This window comes from Tenrec ecaudatus, chromosome 8 (genome assembly GCF_050624435.1).
Source record: "Tenrec ecaudatus isolate mTenEca1 chromosome 8, mTenEca1.hap1, whole genome shotgun sequence".
Taxonomy (NCBI): Eukaryota; Metazoa; Chordata; class Mammalia; order Afrosoricida; family Tenrecidae; genus Tenrec; species Tenrec ecaudatus.
Window position 1 is genome coordinate 5,638,678 of NC_134537.1, and position 21,588 is coordinate 5,660,265.

General features: G+C 46.5%; 1 protein-coding gene across 1 annotated transcript in view; it reads right to left on the minus strand.

Moving 5' to 3' along the window:
* Positions 1 to 2,926: 2,926 nt before the first annotated feature.
* Positions 2,927 to 21,588, minus strand: part of MINDY4B (MINDY family member 4B) — a 45,398-nt gene continuing 26,736 nt past the window's right edge. Inside the window, exons 8-12 of the mRNA XM_075555853.1 lie at positions 21,168 to 21,238; positions 19,379 to 19,451; positions 17,964 to 18,128; positions 5,161 to 5,341; positions 2,927 to 3,057 (exon numbers count right to left, since the gene is read on the minus strand). Of these exons, the coding sequence (XP_075411968.1) occupies positions 2,927 to 3,057; positions 5,161 to 5,341; positions 17,964 to 18,128; positions 19,379 to 19,451; positions 21,168 to 21,238 (621 nt within the window). The remainder of the gene's footprint in view (positions 3,058 to 5,160; positions 5,342 to 17,963; positions 18,129 to 19,378; positions 19,452 to 21,167; positions 21,239 to 21,588) is intronic.

Here is a 21,588-nt window from a genome sequence, read left to right on the forward strand (position 1 = left end):
TAGATTTACATGGCCTCCAGAGGAACATGTAGGTGGAGTTTAGTCAGGTCAAAGCTTGATTGGAGGTGGTCTGAGATAAATGCTTTCTGAGGCCGACCTCCTGCCTCTGTTTCTCCCTGGTGATCCGACCAGCATGCTGCTGCTTGAGCCAGTCCTTTGCCTCAACTGTGTGCTGCTCTACCGGGGGTCAAACCAGGGATCCTGTGACCTTGCACTGCTGGAGCTTGAGGCTCCTTCGAGACTTGCTATGCTATGCTTCCTAGCTAACTGTTGCTGCCCCAGCCTGCCGTCCGCTGCCTACAGCCTGACTTTGCCTGTCTTGCCTGAGGGCAGACTCTGCTGTCTGCTTCCTTGAACTTGGGTGGGCAGCCCACAGAAGTTGAAGTACTTTCAGTATATTAACTTTTCCACAAAAGTGAGTTGAACTGAACCCTCTGTACTGCTGTGTAGACCAATTCACAATTAAATTCCTTCTTGCTATGTAAACCTCTCTCTCTCTCTATATATATATATAACCCTCCCTAACACAGTCTCTCAGGGCTGCCTGCCCCTCAACCTTGTCACAGCTGGTCTGTGGCACCAGAGTATAAACTTAAGAACACACAATACTTTTGAGATACCTACCAGTCCAACTAAAGACATGACAAGTTTAGTAAGAAACGTTAAGAAATGGAGTGCATCTTTAAGCAAATAGGGTTCTGCTTTGTGTTTGATAAGCTGAAAAGACAAAATAATTTTTCTTAAACCACTTAGAAAGTTTCTAAGTGAACTGATGGATCCAGGTGTGTGCCTGTTACTTTTAAACAGCATGTCTCCAGCTTTTAAAAGTTGTCTTACTAGGTGCCTGTTTAAAAAATAAAATGAAAACCTATTTTCATTGACAAAGCAATGAATGCTTTTAAATATCAAAAGGCAAAATAATACCTTTGTGTGAGACACATGTATTTAATCATTTTTAGTGACTTTGTTTATTTATATACTTCTTTCAGGAATAATTTAGGACAGATTACACCAAAAAAATGTGAAATTAAGCAGGGTAACAAAAACTATGAAAGAATTAAAATTTTAAAGAAAAAAAAAAACAGGGAGTGAGAGAAGCAACCATCCAGGAATGAGGCCCGTTACAAGAGGACTTTCGTACACAACCCACACATGACCGGGCAAACCCTGCTGGTAGCTCACTCAACAGGCATCCTGCTCTTTCTTCGGTAGAATTCCCATTTTGCCCCAGTGTCAAGGGTATCCAGAAGAGGAAGTCTAAGTCATTCATTAGCATTGTAGAACCCTGAGCTGGCCACTGCATGTTAGAAAGGGAGGTGGCCATTCGCTAAGACCCTGTGTGAGACTTTCTATTACCTGTGACTGAGCAAAGCTCCGCCGGTGCACTTGCTCTGGTTTCTAATTTGGCTTTAATCTTGCTAGAAATCTACTCAGGAAGAAGCATCAAGTTATAAATTCAAGTCAGTGTTCATAAAAAAAAGAAAGAAAGAAAGAAACAGGCCAGCACATCAGGAAAAACACGACTATTACTAAGATAAAGACCTGATAAGACCAGGGTCTGTCGGTACCCACTCATTTGTCCCTACTGAAGACACCAATGACCTAGTTACCGTCATCAGCAATCTGAGTCAAATTGGGTTTCTCTGTTGACATAATTTATTATTCACCCTGAAATTTCATTTTCTTCATCCTCTTTCAGTGAAAACCTTCTTTATCTTCTGAATCAGGTCAAGATGCATTTAACAAATTCTTTTGGACAATGAGAACAGGCAGGTTGTTCTTCGGAAACTAACCTTGTGTTTGAGAGACAAAGTGCGAAGTCTGTGACTGGCCAGCCCAGTGGGATGGGCAGGAAAAGTGTCTAAATGGTTGTCGTATTCTTCTTTTAGAAAATAAAAGTGTGCCTGCTCTGCATGTCTCTCCGGGGGGGCGGGGGGGATATTTTAACACTATAGAGCAGTGGTTCTCAACCTGGGGGTCGCGACCCCTTTGGGGGGTGCGAACGATCCTTTCACATATTTCTGATGGGCTTAGGAACTGAGACACCGCTCCCCTATCTGTCTCTAGGCAGGTCCACACACACGCAGATACACCCACATACAGGGTCACCATAACATGAGGAACTGTATTAAAGGGCCTTGGCATTAGGAAGGTGGAGAACCACTGCTATAGAGAAAGGTTATATTCTGAAAAGTATTGTTTTCCTACTTCACAATGACATAGAAGAGATCTTATTTTTTTTGTTTTGTTTTTGAAGAGATCTTATTTTTAATAACTGTATTTTATCTAGGAATCATAATTCTTTCTCAGTGTTCCTGTGTGCTTTTATATGGAGGGTATCAAGAACAGAACACAACATCGGTAAAAAGAATGTCCCGCCTGCCTCCGCATCTTGACTTCTTTAACCCACACATCAACTGCTTTAGATGCCAGCCCACCATGAAGAGCGATGCTTTAGTCCCTTATTAATGATAAGAACTTGCTCATGTGGACATGTGAAAATGTGTCCTTGGAAAGGAATGCGCTCTGTATCAGGAAATCTTTGAGAAGCTCGCGTTCTTGCCATTACTAAAAATCTGATGATGCGCCACTGGTGACTCCATCCTCAAATGATAACTAGCTGCCTGCAACCATAATCCCAGGGCACAATGATGCCAAGGGAAGAGCCATTTTGAAATAGCACACAGGAGAGAGATTCATTCTCTTTTTCGAATAAAACAAAGAACTGGCCCATGTGACTAGAGAGAGGGGCCACCTTGCACACCTGGTATACCAGGAGAGAAGAGAAAATAAACACAACAACACGTTTGGGTTTTTTGGTCGGACTTTTTTTGGGTGCTAAATAGAGAAATAAAACTGTCTGTCTCCAAATTAGAGTTTTGCACCCCAGCAGGCAGTTCCGATTCTTCAGACTCATTGTGTCCTGTTAGAAAAAGGGGGCAGACCCATTCCAGTTGATGGTGGCCTCTCTCCACTTGGTTCTGATTGTCATCTCCACTGGGGAAAAGCGCCGTTCCGTGCCATGCTGGTCCTCTTCCCAGTGATGGGAATGGGTATCTGAGGGAGGAATACCTGACATTTGGATCCAAATCTATGGAAATTATCCGAGAAGAATCAGGTGAGTTAAGAAGGAGGGTGAAAAACCAACAAAAAATAGTGGGTAGGTATTGGCTCAGCAAACTGTGTTCCTAGAAATGGTTAATCTGAAGGGGATTCCAGGGGACGGGATGTTTAAATGCTCCTTGCAAAACACATCTGTGCTAACTGGGGTTGCTGTGTGCTTTGGGGCATGAATGTTGATAAGTCGTGTAATGCACTTAGGTCTTCATGCTGAGGCGCCTAGAGCCAGCTGTAGGTCATAAATGCTGTCATGACACACAGAAAAGGGAAAGCTCACCAGTTCTTCTCATTTGCTGTGAGTACAAAGTGCATTTTAGATGTAGCCTAGATGCCTACCGAGAGCCCAGAGGGAGCCACGATGGGGTTCAAGGCCTGTTTGAGTGAGTGCTCAACCTCTCTACGCCTCACTCAGGCAGCTGATAGCTGTTTACTAAAATCCTCCAATTATTTTATCTTCAAAAATAAATATTATAGTAACTACTTCATATGACTGCTGTGAGAATTTAATGGGACAGTCAATGTATGTATACGTGTCTGCATCATTCTTGGAACATGATGCATCTGTTGAATATGAGCTAATCATAATGTTTTAAATGGTGCTTTCCTCAAAGCGTTGGGGGTAGAAATTACAGTATAGTATGTACTATATAGTATAGCGTATTATAGCAGAGTATGGTGTATTGTAGCATATTTTCAGACTTATTGCTCATTATCAATGCCACATGCAATTAACTAGATTAATATATGTTTCTCATACTTAAAGAAGAGAACTAACAGCTTTACAGATTGAATGGCCACTAATATACATTCCCAAATTTAGACGTGGCAGTGAAAATTACTTAGGGCCAGGTCTGTGATGCTATATGTGAAGTACCAGACAGGAGCCTCCATAAATTGACCCAAGGTTATGAGAGATGAAGTCCTAGTCTCACCCCTTTGATCCCTGGGTCCAAAGGGCCAATAGTCAAAGGTATGTAAGGGTTAGTCTTTTCCCCTCATGAGCCTAAGAACAGGATGCTCAAATAGAAAGGATATGGCCTATTTGGTTGTCTGCTTCGCCAGCGGACTGGAAGAAACTCCTGACGTTTTGTTGGGACTGCGCTGTCTCCTTCAGTCCCGATGGCACAGTGGTTACAGCGCTCTGCTGCTGACCCAACAGGTCGGAGGGCTGAACCCATTCCTCTAAGGAGAAAGATGAGCAGGCTACTTTCAGACAAACCTACAGCCTGAGAAATCCCGTGGGGGGGGGGGGGTTCTACTTTGTCCTCTAGGAGGATGGGTCAGAATTGACTCGATGGCAATGGGTTTGGGTTCTGCTTTGGGGCCTGCTCCATCACGTTGTTTGCTCAGTACCCAGTGACTAGTGAAAAAAAAAACCCAAAACACCAAACTCACTGCCACTGAGTCAATTCTGACTCACAGAGACCCTATCGGACAGGGTAGCACTGCCCCAATGGGATTGCAAGACTGTAATTCTTTATGGGAATATAAAATCTTAGCTTTCTCCCAAGGAGCCGGCTGGTGGTTTCTAACTGCTGCCCTTGTGGTTAGCTGCCCAACAGGTAACTACTATACTGCTTTCTGAACTGATGTAAACAGACATCCCCTAGCGGTTTGGTTACTGCTGTCACAGGATAATCATCTCATGTTTGGTTGTGGGATAGATTGTCAGTGGTTGGATACCCTACACCCTTTCTTTTTTTTTTTTTTAACCATTTATCTCGGGATAAAGATAAGAGACTTTGGAAAAGACTTTTGGAAAACTTGACATCTCCTCCTTTGTTCCTTCTCTGAGCTAAACGTTGTGTGCTTTTCTGTTCCACTTGTACAAGGCTGTCTCCCCGACTCGTTCCACTCGGAAGCAGGTTTAGAATGTCCACATTACCCAACTTGGGCTCAGGCCCACGGGTTCCCCCATGAGCTTCATTTCAGAAACGGAGCCTTAGCGCTTTCTTGCAGAGCCAGCCTGCACTGACACACAGGTGCTCAGCATCAGCGCCCACAGCCATCCCCGTGCACGTGACAGCCCACAGAGCTCACCGACTGTCAGACGCACGGGCCGGTTCTGGGAGGGCTGGCTGCTGTAAAAGTACAGATCAAAGAGCCTTTCCATTTTCCAGTCTGATAAGAGCTGCCTGTTGGTGCTAAAAAGGACGCTATAATTTCCATTGATGTTGCACAGCCAAATAGGTAATTTGGGAGTCTTCAGCATGCTGCCCACCTACAAGGGAGGAGGAGAACGCAGACGAATGCACAGATACATAAATACAGCGTGACACAGGCTGGTTCATCAGCACAATCAAACAGCAGCTCTGAGGGGTCTCCTTGTACTTACAGCTGCGGGGGCCCTGGGGAGTCAGACTGGAAACTAGGGCTTTGTCATGAATGGGGCTACATTCGTGAATGGTGTAGTGTGGTGTTCATGCTACACCACCTGTCTTAATGACTTCAAACGCTTGGTTTTGGCGGGGAGGGGTTGCCTTCCTTGAGGGGATTGAACCACTGTAGTTTGTTTGGCTTTGAAATGAGTAGAGAATAAGTGGGTAAACTGAGGCTGGAAGGATAAGGTCTGTCTTTGCCGTTGATAAATATACTCGTTCTGTTTTCAAGATGGGGAAATATTTCATCAAGTAGGTAGTCGGAATCCTGGCCACACTGACCATTAAGGATGTGGGAAGGAGGGCAATATAGAGTATTTAGAATATAGATAAAAGCTTTTGAGATAGGAAGAGAATATACACATAAACATGTGTACACACACATATGTACAGGTTAACACTGATGAATTGTGAAGCTGTCCATAGAGCATAGGGACTGATTTAATAGTCCACGTAATATTAAATTCACTATTTAAACGAGCTTGTTCTATGGGGCTTTTTTTGGTTTTCCCCAGGCAACTGCCAATGTAACCTTGAATTCTCAGAGCTGGGAATTACATTCACAAAAACAACATCAGGGAGACCGTGTAGTAAAAGGGAACTGGACCTGCACAGCTCAGTAGCCCTTGAAGGAATCAGGAAAAAGAGTACATTTCTATAAATGATATCTACCATGTTGTTTAAAGAGGCAGGGAAACTCACACACACCTATATTTAAAGATTATCACAAAAATTAATTCACCACATTTTCTTATGCACCCATTTTGTCTTCAGCAATCATGTCAGGAATGCCAGATTATTAGAACAAAGTGTTCTTGTGTTAAGGGAGTACTTGAGTCGAGGCCTAATGTCCATCTGCAACCTTAATTCTTAACATATTGATATGAGTACATAGATCTATCCTCCTCTGGTTATATATAAATATATTTACATGTTACATACATGCCTGTATCTAGACCTCTATAAATGTCCTCTGCCTCCTGGTTCTTTTCTCTATTTCCTTTCAGTTTCCTTTTGTCCCACCATCATGTTTGGCCTTCATTTGGATATAGCAGTTCCTCACTGTTACACTGCCCTTGATCAAGCCCCACAAGGCACCTTACACCCTTCTCTCCATTGATTTTAGTTCACTTGTTGTTCCCTTGTCCCTGGGCTGGCTTCCCCACCCGCCCCCCCTTCCTTTCTCCCACCTCCCCCTCTCCCATATCCCCTGGGAACCATCTGTCCCATTCTTTTCATCTCTGAATTGTTTACCACACCTATCTTCTCTGGATAGACATATAGAGACATTAATAAGCGCAAAAACCAGGCAATGCCAAACAAAACAACAAAGGAAGTCAAAACCAACAAGACAATAACAACTGAAAAACCCCAAACCATAATAACAACAACATAAAGAAAACCACGGACAAAAATGGAAAAACTATAAACAGTTCAAGGTCTGTCTGTTTGCCTCTATGAGTGCCTTCCAGTTGAGTCTGACGGGGTGCCACACTCTGCAAATGCGGGAAGAAAGCTGATGGTGCCCGGCTGTCAAAAGCTATAGCACCTGGGGTCTTTAAGGACTGAAGATAAACAAGTGGCCATCTAGCTGAGAAGCAACAAAGCCCACATGAAAGAAGTACACCAGCCTGTGTGATCATGAGGTGTTGATGGAATCAGGTATCAGGCATCTAAGACCCAGAACAAATTCATACCCAAGGTAGATGGGGGGGAGGGGACATGGAGTGGAGACCCAATGCCCATCTGTAGACAGTTGGACATTCCCTCACAGAAGGGTTACAAGGAAGAGTCAAGCCATTCAGGGCACAGTATAGCACTGATGAAACACAACATTCCTCTAGTTCCTTAATGCTTCCTTCCCCCCGCTATCATGACCTCAATTCTACTTTACAAATCAGATTAGACCAGAACATGCACACTGCTACAGAGAAGGGCCCACAACACAGGGAATCCAGGATAGATAAAACCCCCAGGGCCAACAATGAGAATAGAGATACCAGGAGGATTAGGGGAGGATGGAGGGAGAAAGGGGGAATCGAAAAAAAAATTAATTCACATTAGAAACGTTATTTTTTTTCCTACTGAAAGAGATACAACCGAGGGAGAAAGACTCGGAATCAGAGGAAAACATGGCATGTGTGGCTAATCGCCTCTGACATGTGTGGCTACTGCCCCTTAGCCATGAGACCAGAAGAACTCGATGGTGCCCGGCCACCAAGACTGAATATTTGGATCAGAGATTCTACAGCAGCATCCTCACCAAAATAGGAAAGAGGCAGAAGAGAATTTCAAATTCTCCTGGAATCCAGACTGGCGGGACGCCATAGAGGCTGGACAGTTGCCCCAAATGATGGTTCTAAGATCCTCTTTCAACCTTAAACCAAGAATATAGCCTGAGGCTTTCTTCAAAGCAAACAGCAACTGAGCTTCACTAGTCAGGAATATCTGTCTTGCGCCTCGTGCTCTTTTCAGGTCTACCTATGGGCTCAAACTGACCACAGAAACTCAGCTATTCATTCCGCAGACAACATGGGGACCACACGTTTATGTTCACGGCAGAGGGACCCTTCAGGAAAGGAGAGTGAGAAGGGTGGTGGAATCCATGTCCCCGGATTGCACATTCCAACTGCAGAATTGGCGTGTCTCCTGCTGTGACTAGAAGGGGGTTCAGAACCTTCGTGGGGAAAGGGATATAGGATGGAATTTTCCCGCAAACTCTCTGAAGTGCAGACAACAGCAACAAACCTTGTGTATTTCCAAAGAGGACTCTATGGAAAGCCCCACTGGGTCTGTCTGATGCCCAGACGTGTGTCCTGACCCCCTGCTTTCCAATTTCTTCCTGGCAAGGGGGAGAGGGGCAGATCTAATCTAGCCATGTTCTGTTTCTCTTCTTCGTCTTCAAAGTCGCGGTGTGTGTTCGGAAATAAGTCTGCCGCACGGCCAACCCAGCTTCGAAAAGGCATCGCCTGTTTAGATAGCGCCAAGTATGAAAGATGAGTGATTTAACATTTTGACCTTTCAATCGTTCAATGATGTCACTTTCCTCTGGGTTGAATTCCTCACGTGGGTGGATCAGATGAGCTCTTTTCTTTTTAAGTTTTCCTGTTGCGCTTCCAGGAGAAGCGGTCATATGGCGTTTAAAGGAAATGACTGCAGCCAGTTCTCCACAAAGGACTTTTAAGCTAGCCGGAAAGCCTAGCACCTTGGTCCGTCCATGCTCAGGTCAAGACACGGGCTTTGCTCATCTCCTCAGACTCCACTCCACTCCGGAGGCGCACTGTTACCCGGGCCTCTCATGCACTCACTGTGGGGGCATGTCCGCCCACTGGCACCATCAGAACTAAAACAGAGGGATGTGTCAGCCAAACAGTGGCATGTGTTCCACTTCCAGACAGCCACCCCCAGCGTCCAGATGACTCGGAATCCATTCTTGAGTTACTGAATAAACACTGCCTCTCTTCATCCTTGTGATGGCCGGGTCTCCTTGGATGCTTATCTGGCTCCCCTGTTAAGGTGGTTCACATTCCTGTGTCATACAGAGGCCTGAATGAACTCAAGTTCAGGAAGCAGGGGTGACTCTGCCAGGAGGTCGAGGGCTGTTTGTGATAAGGCGCCATTCTGAGTTCACTCATGGGGCACATTCTGGCTGATTTTCAATCCGCAAAAGCTCCTGTGAACGACGCCAGAGTAGATGGGACAGGCAGGCTGTCCAGGTCTGGGGTACTGTTTCTGAGAATCTTTGTAATGCGGGCAAAACAATGGGCAGAGGAGTGGTGTGAGGTGGTGACCCCCCCATGATGGCTACTTCAGGATGCCACCATTTTCTTTCCCGATCTCAAAGCTGCTCAAGATTTCCTTAGGGTGGGAGGAAAATGAAGGACGCAGACAGCGAGTCCCAGCCTCCAAAGCAACCCTGCAGAAACGCCGCCTAGGGCAGATAGATAGAAGGCTAGAGTCTTGAGGAGCGTTGGTGAGAGGGAAACTGGCACACATCAGCGCAGTGGTACGGTGGGCATTTATTCCGAGACATCAGCCTTAGGATCGGAACTGAGAACGCCTCCGGTTTCAATGCACCCTGAGAAAAAGAAAATAAAGCCCCTCCCTCCTGCCTCTAGCCAAACAACGCCTCCTTCTCTGCTGGGCCGGCCACAATTCGTTTGATTGGGATTTTCCATTTTCAGCATGTGCACTGCATTTGGGTAGATTCAATTTACAGCTTTTCCCACCCCCCCACCCCCACCAAATCAGGCTTCTAAATATATTTTATTGGTGAGAGTCCACCAATGCATAATTTGTGCACGTTGCCATGGTAAAAAGGAAATTAAATTGTGATACAGTGGCGCTATAAATAAAATACCTTTCTCCTGAAGTTCATCCTTTGTGAACACACCCAGTGGTTTCGGCACGCATGCAGAAACCAAGCCTTTCATGAAGTAGATCTTTAAGCCCGTGTGAATTCGAAGGACAAGAAGAAGGACAGACACACGCTAAACAAGGATGGAGTCCGAGTAATCCTTTGTTCCGTGCTGCCTAGGACAATGGCCTTCAGCATGTGCCTTTGCATAATGAGCTTGCAAGTCCCAAGGCCGCAGTGTCGTAGTCTGAATGAGAGGAAAGCATTGGGAAAGTGGTGCTTTCTCCCTGGATTCCTGGCGACGATTCCCATGCATATGTGTTCATGGTCTGGCTTGTACCTCTGCCGTGTGGAATGCAGAGGCCCTGTAACCCCCTGGTGGAGTTTGCAGGTCTGTCGTGATGACGTGTTTGCAGGGTGCTACCTCGGGGGTTCATGATGGAGGGCAGGGAGTGGGGCGTTCTCTGTCACCCTTGGGGCTGGATTTTGCCCCATCAGACTCTTCAAAGGGCACACGCCAAGACAGAAGAGGGCATGCCCCGCAGGGTGACGAGCTGTGCCAGGACTGCCCGTGGGGGTCAGCCCAGCAAGAACTAACTGGCTTCTTTGCTTTTTAAAAATCAGAGTTGGTTTTTCTTCTCAGTGGCAGGTGTGAAGATAATGTGACCCTTCCAAGGCTTTCCAGATGGTGTGAGACTCCAACTGCTTTATGTTTTCACTTAGGTATTGGAACTTCATGCTCAAACCTGTCCCCTCAAATAGAAACGTAACAGGGAGGCTTCAGAATAGTCCCTTGTCCGTCCTGTGGGTTGCTGGCTGAGCCCCGCTGGGCATGTCACTCTGGTGGGCTCTGAGGGTCTTGCCCTGTCATTTAATCAGAATGCAATCATCCCCCTCGCCCTCCTCCAAGTCTCGCCAGCTGGGCTGTGACATTGGGACTGAAAGGCATGTGTGGAGTTGGGGATTTTTTTTTGTGGGTTTTTTTTTTTTGCAATCTCTGCAATTTTGTCACAGACTCAGAAGAGGATTCCTTAGGGTAGACAGAGACAACACCAGACGAAGGTTTGTGCCTCGGCAGCAGACGCTTGCCATCACGCTGCACTATGCTGTTGTTGTTTTTCAAACAGGAATCTTTCTTCTGTTCGGTTTTTACGATCAGTTCACACATCTCCTCCTTAGATCTATCGCACCCACCCCCGCCCTGAGCCACTTCTTACTGCTTGATCAGAAACCAGGTGGAAACAGGCCATAGGGACAGGGCACGGGCTTCAGAGGGAGATCCCTGCCTTGGCTCTGCCACTGGCTGGAGGCTCCAGGCAGGTGCCTCCACCTCTTTCAGCCTGGTTTTTCTCACCTCGAAAATGAATGACCAGCCAGCAGTCCCTGGACTTCAATGAATACTGACGATAACTTTGAGTGGCATTGAGGTTTATTTACATGCAATATCATGGCCAGTCACACGGCGAGGTCTGGCGCATAGTAGGTGCTCTGTGCAAAGTGGCTGCATGAATTGGTTGGCAGCGTTCCTACCCTGGAGTGGGTTCCTACTCGTGACCGCCCCAGCAGGACAGCGTTGGATGGCTTCTTAGGGCTTCTCAGCCGTCCATCTTTGCAGGGGCAGGCTGCTTCCCTGTGCTCCCTTGGACTGGTTGCTGGGCTAATCTACTGTGCTACCAGGCCGCCTTCAGTAAATAAATAAAGTTTCAGAGTATGCTTTTTGTACTTATAACCTTTCAGGGATGAAGTGGTAGTTACATAATCTGGTGTCAATTTGAGGATTAAGAGTATAGGGGTAGAGTCTAGCCTGTCAATCCAGAGATAGCCAATGGGGCCTCTGTGTGGGCCTGGCCTTCTCCTGAGAATTCTGGGAATTTATTTTTTCTGACTTTGAGGTGGGAGATTCTGACTCTCCCCCCACTCCCTTGGAGATGCTCTACTGAAAAGACACAAGGCTGACTTCCAGTCACGTGGACCTACGCTGATGCAGCCAGAAGCACGGACCTGGAGAAGCCATGGAGAGACCTCTGCTGGTGTTGAGATGCTTACAACGCCACTGGATCCAAAGACTTCCTACCCACTGACCTGTGATCCTCCTGTATTTGGTGTCATTGCTGGTGTTGCGTGAGTCTGAAGAGGACTTCATAGATTGGTATCAGACATATGAGCTAATATCAGACTTGGATTGGACTGGATTGAGATGCTTTCTTAATGTACAATTACCCTTTATATGAAACTCTCCCTTATACACATATGCGTTTCTATGGATTTGTTTCTCTAGTTTACCCAGACTGACACAGATGATAAGCAGTATGTATCTATCATCCTTTGGTGGGAAAGATGGAGCCTGGGTCATGGTGGGTGAAGTGCTGAGCTGCTACCTGAAAGGGTAGCCCGGATGCTCCACAGAAACTCTTGTTTCTACCAAGAGTCCGGCTGCGACACCCAATGGAGGGAAGAGCTACTAGCTGGAGTGGACCCGACGTCAGTGAGGGGGAGACGCAGGCTTGATCTGTAGCCAATCCACCTCATGCACAGCCTCTATCCATCTGTCGGGGGAGCTGTCTGTGGCTCTGATGTCATACGGGTGCTGCTGGTGCAGTGGGTATGCACTAGGCTGCTAGCCAAAGGTCCGTCGTTCAAAACCACCAGCCACTCCCCAAGCGAAAGACAGGGCTTTCTACCCCCGTATGGAGTTACAGGCCCAGAAATTCATGGGGGCAGTTCTATCCTATCCTGTAGGGTTGCTATGAGTTGGCATCGACACAGTGGCACGGAATTTGTGTTTTTGGTTTTATATGATGTTGTACAGACTTCCACAGAGCTTCCAGACTAAGAAAGACGACGAAGAAGGGCCTGGTTATCTACTTCTGGAATAGCAGCCAATGAAAATCCTATGGCTCACAAAGATCGAGCTAGAATCGGTGGTGGGGATGGATGGCTGCCGGGCCAGGAAGCGCTGTGCTCAGCTGGCTAACAGCAATAGACCCCTTCGAGCCCCAAACAATGAGCTGATAAAGAAAGAGTGCCTTCAGCAAAGATCAGTTGGATGTCTCTATCTCCACCTAGACAGGTGTGAGTCCAATGTATTCATAAATCTCAGCAGGTCAAGGAAGGAAACTAACCGCCAGCCCGTGTTTGCTCTTTAATGCATTTGTTCTGAGACCCGACTCCAAGTGCAAGACAGAGACAACATAATAAACATCCTCAGGGTTTCAAGCCATTAGTGTACAATTTCAGGCAATTTCCACCGAGGGCAGGATTCACAGGCGTTTCCCTGGGGAGTGAGCCCTGGATCCAAGAAGGGAGGAGGGAAAGCCGCATTAGTCACTTTCCAGAAAGATGGAGGCATTGTGATTTGAGTCCTGCGTGGATTTTTAGAGCTAAACTGGGCGTTTCCCTCCTCTTGCCCTACTTCCGATCTGTGAGCCAGCACCTGGAGACGGATCCGGCTGCTGCATTTGGCCCTCTGCCTCTTAGGGACCTTCTTGTGTTTGGGATTTTTCTTGCCTTATGCATGGCCTCTTGGCCCAGTAAACATTCACCGTGGCATTGGAAGCTGCCTTAGGCTCTGCAGGTAATTTCCCTTAGAGCATGACTTAGCAGCTCGTTTGGTTTGAGCTGACCAGAAAGAAATGTCAGCCAGAGGAAATGGGAGCCCTGGATCTCTGAATTCTCGCCTCATCGGCCCTTTATTTATTTGTGTGTGTGTGTGTGTGTGTGCGTGATATATTTTCTGACCTAGAGCCCGCCCCCCCACACACAGCCCCCCAGCACAGTGTCCTAGTAACACTTTAGCAAACACTTATCAAATTTTAATTTACAGTAAGGTCTAAGACCTGTCCCCCAAATCTTGCAAATGGTACAAAGGCAAAGAAAGCTGCCAGTCTTTCTGATACTAATGGGGAAAAAAAAAGACACTGTTTCTCGTCAGTTTAGTTTAAATAGCTAGTTTCCCCAGGATTCATCCGCTAAACACAGAGACTTTGTTTTTCCTTCCTTCCAGGCAGTCGTTTGGACCAGTGATGGCTTGGCTCTTCTCCCCTCCCTCCCGCATACATGCCAGGGCAAGTTTTGTCTGGTCCCTTCTGCATTTGCACAACTGGGGGTGGGGGTGGGGGAGGGGAGGGAATGTGGCAAATGTCTTAGAATGCACACAACAGTCCACCCCGCCAGCAAATAATTTTCTGGCCAAAAAAATGTCAGCAATGACAGGGTTGAGAAGCTCTGCCAGAAAAGAGGTGTTCAATCCTGACTGTACATCAGCATCACCTGTGGGATGTACGAAGCCCCGACGCTCAGGTACCGCCCAGACTGTGTCAAACAGAGTCTCCTGTGGTAGGACCTTCAAGTGCCATCGTTGGTTTGTAACACCCTTTGATACATACATAAGCAAATGTAATCTGTGGGGACCCACTGCAAAATGGCAATGCAGGACCATTGGTTAAACAATATATATAAAGAACTCCAAGAGGGTGGCAGGCAGGCCATTAAAATAAACACAGAGCCTTCTAGGTTTTGAGTACTATACAATTGCACAGGCCATACCTCTGTGACGCTGACGCTGCCCCCAGGGAAGACAGGCACTGGCGGTATCAAAAATTCTCCAGGTGTTTTCCACATGCAGCCAGAGTTGAGCATTGAGCTCAGTGCTCTCCAGCCGTTGCTGTCTCTGCCCTCCCTCTGGCAATGCTGTAGGTACACACTGGCCCCTCTGTGACTCATCTCATTATTCCAAGAGAGAGCTTTACCGGAGCTTTTAAAATGAGTAGATGCCGAGGAGACTCCAAAGAGTTGAAAGTCCTTCAACTCACTCTAGCTGCTGGTCCAAGGTCAAGGAAGCAGACAATGGAATCTGCCCTCAAGCAAGACAAGCAGAATCAGCCAGCAGGCAGCAGATGGCAGGGTGAGGCAACTTTAGTCAGAAGGAGCATGGTGAAGCAGGCCCCGATGAAGCTCTAGCTATGCATAGAAAAGCCACACAATTCAAAGGGTTGGCTTGGCCCACAGGTAGAGCAGCACACAGTTGAGGCAAAGAACTAGCTCAAGCAGCAGCATGCTGGTCTGTCTGATCACCAGGGATAAAGAGAGAAGGAGGCCAGTCACGGAAAGCACGTATCCTGGTCTCCCTCCAATCAGGCTGTGACCTGATTAAACCCTGCCCACATGTTCCTATGGAATCCTAGTTGGCACAATAACCTAATTATAAAGGGGCACTAGTGTGTAGATGAGGAAACAAGTGCACACAGGCAAACAGCCCAAGTTGAACCCCTGTGAGTGGAGGGCAAGGTCTTGAACCGAGGCTCTTGATGTCAGGGCCAGTTTGTTTCCCATGTACTACAGGGATTTCCTCTTGTTTACCAGAAGGTTTCCAAAGCAAGGTATCTACACCCGTTGGTGGAAGGTGGACTGAGAGTGGGATAGAGGGTGATCTTTTTTTTAAAAAGTTTGCTTATTTATGTATTAAAAAAGCAAAGAGGCCACTTTGAGGACTGAAGTGTGCCTGCCCCAAGCCAAGGCATTTCCAATCGCTTCACATGACCATGGGAGCTTTACAATGGGTAAGGAAGACGGGGGAAGTATCAGTGCATCTGAATGATGGTGTTGGCCAAGAACATGAACTATGCCGTGGCCTGTCAGAAGGACAAATGGCTCTGTCTGGAAGCAGTGCAGCCAGAATGTTCCTTGGAGGTGAGGAGGGCAAGGCTTTGTCTCGTGCACTTTGGACATCTTATCAGGTGGGACCAGTCCTTGGAAAAGGACACTTGTTTGGGAGAGGATCAGGGAACTGAGGAAGACCCTGAAGGAGATGAATGGACCCAGTGGCTGCGACCATGGGCCAGAAGGCAGCCAGGGTGGTAAGAAGGGTGGAGAACAGGCAGTGATTCATCTCGCCACATGTGGGGTTGGTCCGAACCTCAACAACTCGATGGCCTCTAGCAGCACCAGTGACACTCATGTATTCAGGAAAGGAAATGCTGCGATCGCATCCATCCCATGGCTTATGTTCCTACCTCAGTAAAAGGTTAGCATCAAGTCCTAAAACAGAATCGATGCCAAGGCAAACACTAAGTCAAATAGCGGAGGAGGCCCAGCGACGGGCTGCAGCGTGTTTGTACGCTACTGGTTCACATGCCTGAGCTCGGAGAGGTGCCGATGTGGGTTCTCTAGCTTAGGATAGTGGCTAAGGTAGAATGACACTGGGAATGAGTTTTGTCATACAGCTAAGCACTTAGGCTCACTGCCGTTCTTACGTTCCCACCCCGAGACCTGTCCCCACTGCATCCCTCCATGCTTCTCCAAAGGAGCCTTCACAGGTTGGCCATAGACACCACCTGACCATGCCTACATGGAAGGAGGGAGGGATAAAGGACATGGGATTGCTACATGTCCTGTTTCCGACCTCCTTTTCTTCCTCATTGCATAGCACACGTTCTAAAATGAAGCCCTAAATTACTGGAAAAGGCGATTCAGAACTTTAAAGTAGCACACCCATTCTCAAACTCATTCAGAGAGCTCAAAGCACAACCTTCCCCCTGCACACAAGGGAAGTCTTGGTACTTATTAAATTTGAGGAAGGACCACGTCATTGACATAATTTATATTTTCATGAAATGAGAAAAACATGTTTTAGAAACATATATGTATATATGTGTGTGTGAGTCTATAACCCCCCCATACATATGCACACAGTAAGGCTCTGAGTTATGAACTATATATGAACAACTTTTACTTGCCCCTTACTGCGAGGTAAACTTGCCTTCAGTGTGAAATGATTAAACCAAGCCCTACTTAAAAAAATAAAATCATCCCTACCTCCTTACTTGGTGCCCATGTAACTTTTAAGTCATTGAAAAGGTGTCCAGTCTTTTCTTGCACTGAAACACAACCAAGCCCACAGCCATCCACACTAAGCAGACAACGCTGCCAGAACCTCGATTTCTCAAAGCTAAAAACTCACTGCCCTCTAGTCTATTCCAGCCCATAAAGACCTGCATGGCGGTTACAAAGTTGTACATGTTTATGGGAGCAGAGAGCCTCCTCTTTCTCTTGAGGCGCTGCTAGTGGGTTCAAATTGTGGACTGTATAGTTAGAAAGCCAACACACACCCTAAGACACCAACGGCCCCTTCATTGTACTGAAAACCCAAACTCACTGCCATCGAGCTCACACCAACTCAGAGGGAGCCTACAGGCCAGGGCACGGAGAGCTTCCCCTGTGAATTTCCAAGACTATAACTCTTTGTGGGAGTAGAACGCCACATCTTTTTCCAGCAGAGTGGCTGGTGGTTTCAAACTAATGACCTCATGGTCAGCAGCCCAACGCGTAACCCCTGCGCCACCAGGGCTCCTGCTGGATGCATCTGTCTGCCTCCCTCTAATGATTGGCCTACAACATATCTTTTAGTAGCAGTAGTCCTTGGATGGTGAGATTGGTTTCACAAGTCTTACCGTTAGCTTGTCTTTGCTCATTTTTCTATGATAAATCTGAATGATAAACTCAAGAAATAAGTCAAATTTGAAAACATCCTTTGACACAAAATCTGCTGTGCATCCTATAGTCAGACACTGTTTTCCCGAGAGCACCAGAAGTCTGATATGTAAGTGTTGTGAGACGGTAATTTCATGAATCAGACACTGTAGTTAGAACAAAGAGAAAAAAGACAAAAGGAGCCAGGGCTATAAAAACACAGTCTACAGTGCAAAGCGAGCTCTGAACACAGCGCAGCTGCTTTGAGGTGGAACCAGGAGTGTAGCTGAAGACAAGGACATGTGCTGAGCCCCGGGCCTCACTGGTGCTGCTGGCTGAGAGAGGTTGGGGCTGGTGAGACCTGGGGTTTTGAAACCGTCCGAGTACATTATATCCCAACTGGAGCCCGGATGGCACTGCCGGTGAAGTATTGAGCTGCTAGCTGCCTCAAGGTCAGTGGTTCAAACCTACCAGCTGCTGCTCCTGTTACGATTTACAGCCTTGGAAACCAGGGTCATTCCGAGTTGAACTGACTCGATGGCAGTGATTTCAAGTCCACTGGAATGGTCATTGTAGATTGGTTATACATTCGCCCACATGTTGGCATTCTGGTGGTGTGGGTACAACCAGAACATACTCACCTGGGAGAGCCTGCCCCCCTCTGAGGCATCCTTGCCCCACTGCAAATAGCCAACCTCAGCACGGGCCCGGACTCCATGTAAGCCTTCTGGAGACCCCCCTCCTTGCTGGCAGCCATTGAAGACATTTGGGCTTGCTCTTCCAGTGAGAATCAAGTTCAGGAGCGCCTAGATGGCATACATGACAAATGTTTACAATTGAGGCCAAAAGGGAACAAAATGCAAACGTTGAAGAATAACAATGAAACTGTGATATACTTCCTAACGTGGATGAACCTGGAGGGCATTATGCTGAGTGAAACACACACACACACACACACACACACACACACACACACACACACACACACACCCCTCACTGTCCTCAAGTTGATTCCACCTCAAGCAACCTGATAAGACAGGATAGAACCAGCCCTGCGGGTTTCCAAGACTGGGGCTTTTAATGGGAGTAGAAAGCCTCATCTTTCTCTTGAGGAGTAGCTGGTAACTTTGAACTGTTCACCTTGTGGTTAACAGCCCAATGCACTCTGGCTTCAACCACAAAAGGAAAAATATCACATGAAGCCACTGTTATGCACAGTCTATAATAGGTGTTCACATGAAAAGAAACATTCTTCATGGTTACCAAAGGTGGGAGGAGGAGGGAAGGTAAATCATTAATTAAAGGATAGGCACATGGTCACCTGGGTAGAGGGGACGGTAATAATATACAATAAGAGAGAAGTCAGTAACAATATATTTTTAAAAGGATTCAAAGGTCATTTCTCTTAGAAAAACATTTAAAATGACCATACTTAGCATTGTTACCAAAATAAATGAATCATATAATAGATAATAAGAAAAGCATAAGTCATAAATATTTGGTAAAGTAGAGATAATAATGTATCGACTTTTTTCCTGAAATAGACTCTGTGTGTAACCCACTCTGATCTTATTACCCTTCCTCCCTTGATATACTTTAAAGCTTTGCTTTCTATAGTTGTGATTTAGGGGCCCGATGCCAAGAAGCATGCTTTCTTAGCGTGTCCTGGTGGGCCTGGTCCTGCCATCACCTCCTGCTTTGAGAAGCTCAGAAAATGTAGCTCTCGGAGGTGAACTAGAGAGGGCTGTCGTAGAAATGGGAAGGTTGACTCTGACAGTAAAATGAGAATAGACTATTTTGACTCTTTCCAGATAACTGGATCACTTGTTGCTTACGGAGAAAACAAATTAGTTGTGACTCCCTATGTGTCAGAGTGGAACTGTGCCTATAGGGTTTTCTTTGGCTGGGTTCTTGAAAGTGGATTGCTCTTCTTTCTTTCCAGGTATCTCTAGGCAGACTGGAACAGCCAACGGCTTGGTGGCAACAGAGCCAGCTGTTTGTGCCACGCAGGGACGTCTTGCTTCCGGCGAAAATAAGTTTAAGTCTTCCCACTCACCTGCCTGCACAGGAAGCCTCCAGCACTTGGCTGTAGCAGATGAGTGGTGGAGATGTCCAGGTCCTCCTGGAGCCTGCAGAATGCACAAAACCATCAGCTTCGGACCAGGGGTGATGACGCAACACAGAACCTACGTCTCCAGGAATGTTGCCTCACATAAAACAACAGTGTGTAGGTGGACCAAGAATTTTATGGAACGTCGGGAAGAGTGCCAGTGTGAGCCAAGAGGGAAGACATTCAACCTTGATAGATGAAAACACTGTGGCTGAACTCGAGAAGGCCTAGAATTACCACTCATATTAGAGGTGATCGCTTTCCTAAGCTGTGGGCCCTGGGGATTTGCCGGGGACTCAATCCACATAGAGATTCAAAGGGGTCATCTTGATAGATTTTCTCAAAGGGCATAGTACAGTCATGGAGGTTTATTAGGAAACGTTTTTTCCCCTATAAATCATTTTATTGGGGGCTCGTACAACTCTCATCACAATTCACTGTGTCAAGCGCATTTATACATTTGTTGCCATCATCGTGCTTAGGAAAAGTTTTAAGAACGTTTGGATTGCTTAGGACAAGGCCAGCAACCCTGCAATGCACTTTCTTTCTGTCACGACGACGCACCTGCTCGTTTCTCAATGAGGGCAAAGGCTGGCCTAGGAGAATTTCGTTAGGAAACCTATATCATTTGCCCTCTGCCCCTTATTGTGCTCCGTCAGAATTGTCATTTTCCAAAACTCAAAGGATATTTTAAAGGGACACAGTTTGAGTCCCGTGAGGATGCTCAAAGAGCCGTTTTGATGTCTAAATTGAAGAGAGCAGAATTCTTCAGCAAGTGTTGGAGAGACGGAGGGATCACCGCCAGACATAGCTGGAGGATACGTGGAGACACAGCAGCTTCACAGTTTTATATTTTTACTTAATAAAGATTGCTCCGATTGTAGTGCAATACTTAAAAAAATTACCTTCAGATAAGGGAAAATATTACTTTAATTCACTAAATGTACAATTTAAAGGACATCAAAGTTTAGGAAGCAATTGAGATTTAAATGTGTATTGATTTCAAGGAAATATTTAAGCAAATAATAATAATAATGTAGAGCTTAAGAGTGGGGTGGTGGAATATAAAAGGTGACTTGCGGGAGCACAGCTCTAGGACCTGCACTTAACTTTGGGGAGACTCCTGGCTCCCCCTGTGACTATTAAAAGCTTCCCTTTTCTTCAAGTTCTAGAAGAAAATCCACTTCTTCCATGAAGCCTTCCCAGACTACCCTACCCAGCAGGCACCTTGCCTCCCTGGAGATTCTCTTGGACTTGTCTTTCTATCTCACTGGGTGCCTGCCACCTCCCAGCTCATACTCTCCAGGTATCTCTGTGCACAGGTATCTCTTGCTTCTCACTTGGACTCGAGTTTATATGAGATCATCGTATCAGCAACACCAAGAAGCGGGCGTCCCTTCTTCAGCGACATCACACATACTTGTGAATGATAATTTTGTGTTTGTTCATGAAGATTGTACAGGTAAGCTTTATCACTGCCCACGTTTATGACCACAAGAGGAAGGATCCTACTTCTATATTCAAAAAAGCAGGGGCAAACTTTCCCATGCTGCACCCCATGACGCGACCAGATCCAGAGCAGAAAAAGGAATGCTGACAAAGGGAATCTAGGAGAAAACACATTGCACACTCATTTCTAATAAGGGATCAAGCTGTCTTTCCGACACCAGAGTAGATGGCATCTGTGACCCCAGAGCCTACGGGACATTTCCGAGGGCCCATTCATTGTGTTTACCTATCAAACGTCCTGGAGAAGAGGAGGCTGTAAAGAAACATGATGACTCCACGGCTACCTGCCCCTTGGAACTATGGGAAACAAACAAACAGAAGTGAGTTTGCCTCAGAGATAGGCACCTGTACTAACAGTAATTTAAACCGACTATGTTAGTCTGGGTACTTTAGGGAAGCAAATCCACAGAAACTCATTATAAGAGAGTTTTATATGAAGGTTAAGTGTGCACCAAGAAAACGTCCCAACCCAGTGCTGCCCAACCAAACCCACAAGTCTAACATTAACCCATTAACCCATATGCCCAACACCAGTGCACAAATTCCTCCTTCTCACAAAACAGACACATTGACGCCGACTGCAGGAGGAAAGCCGAGTCAGTGAAAGTGTAAACATCTCAGTGCTGGCAGGGGTCTCCACATGGCTG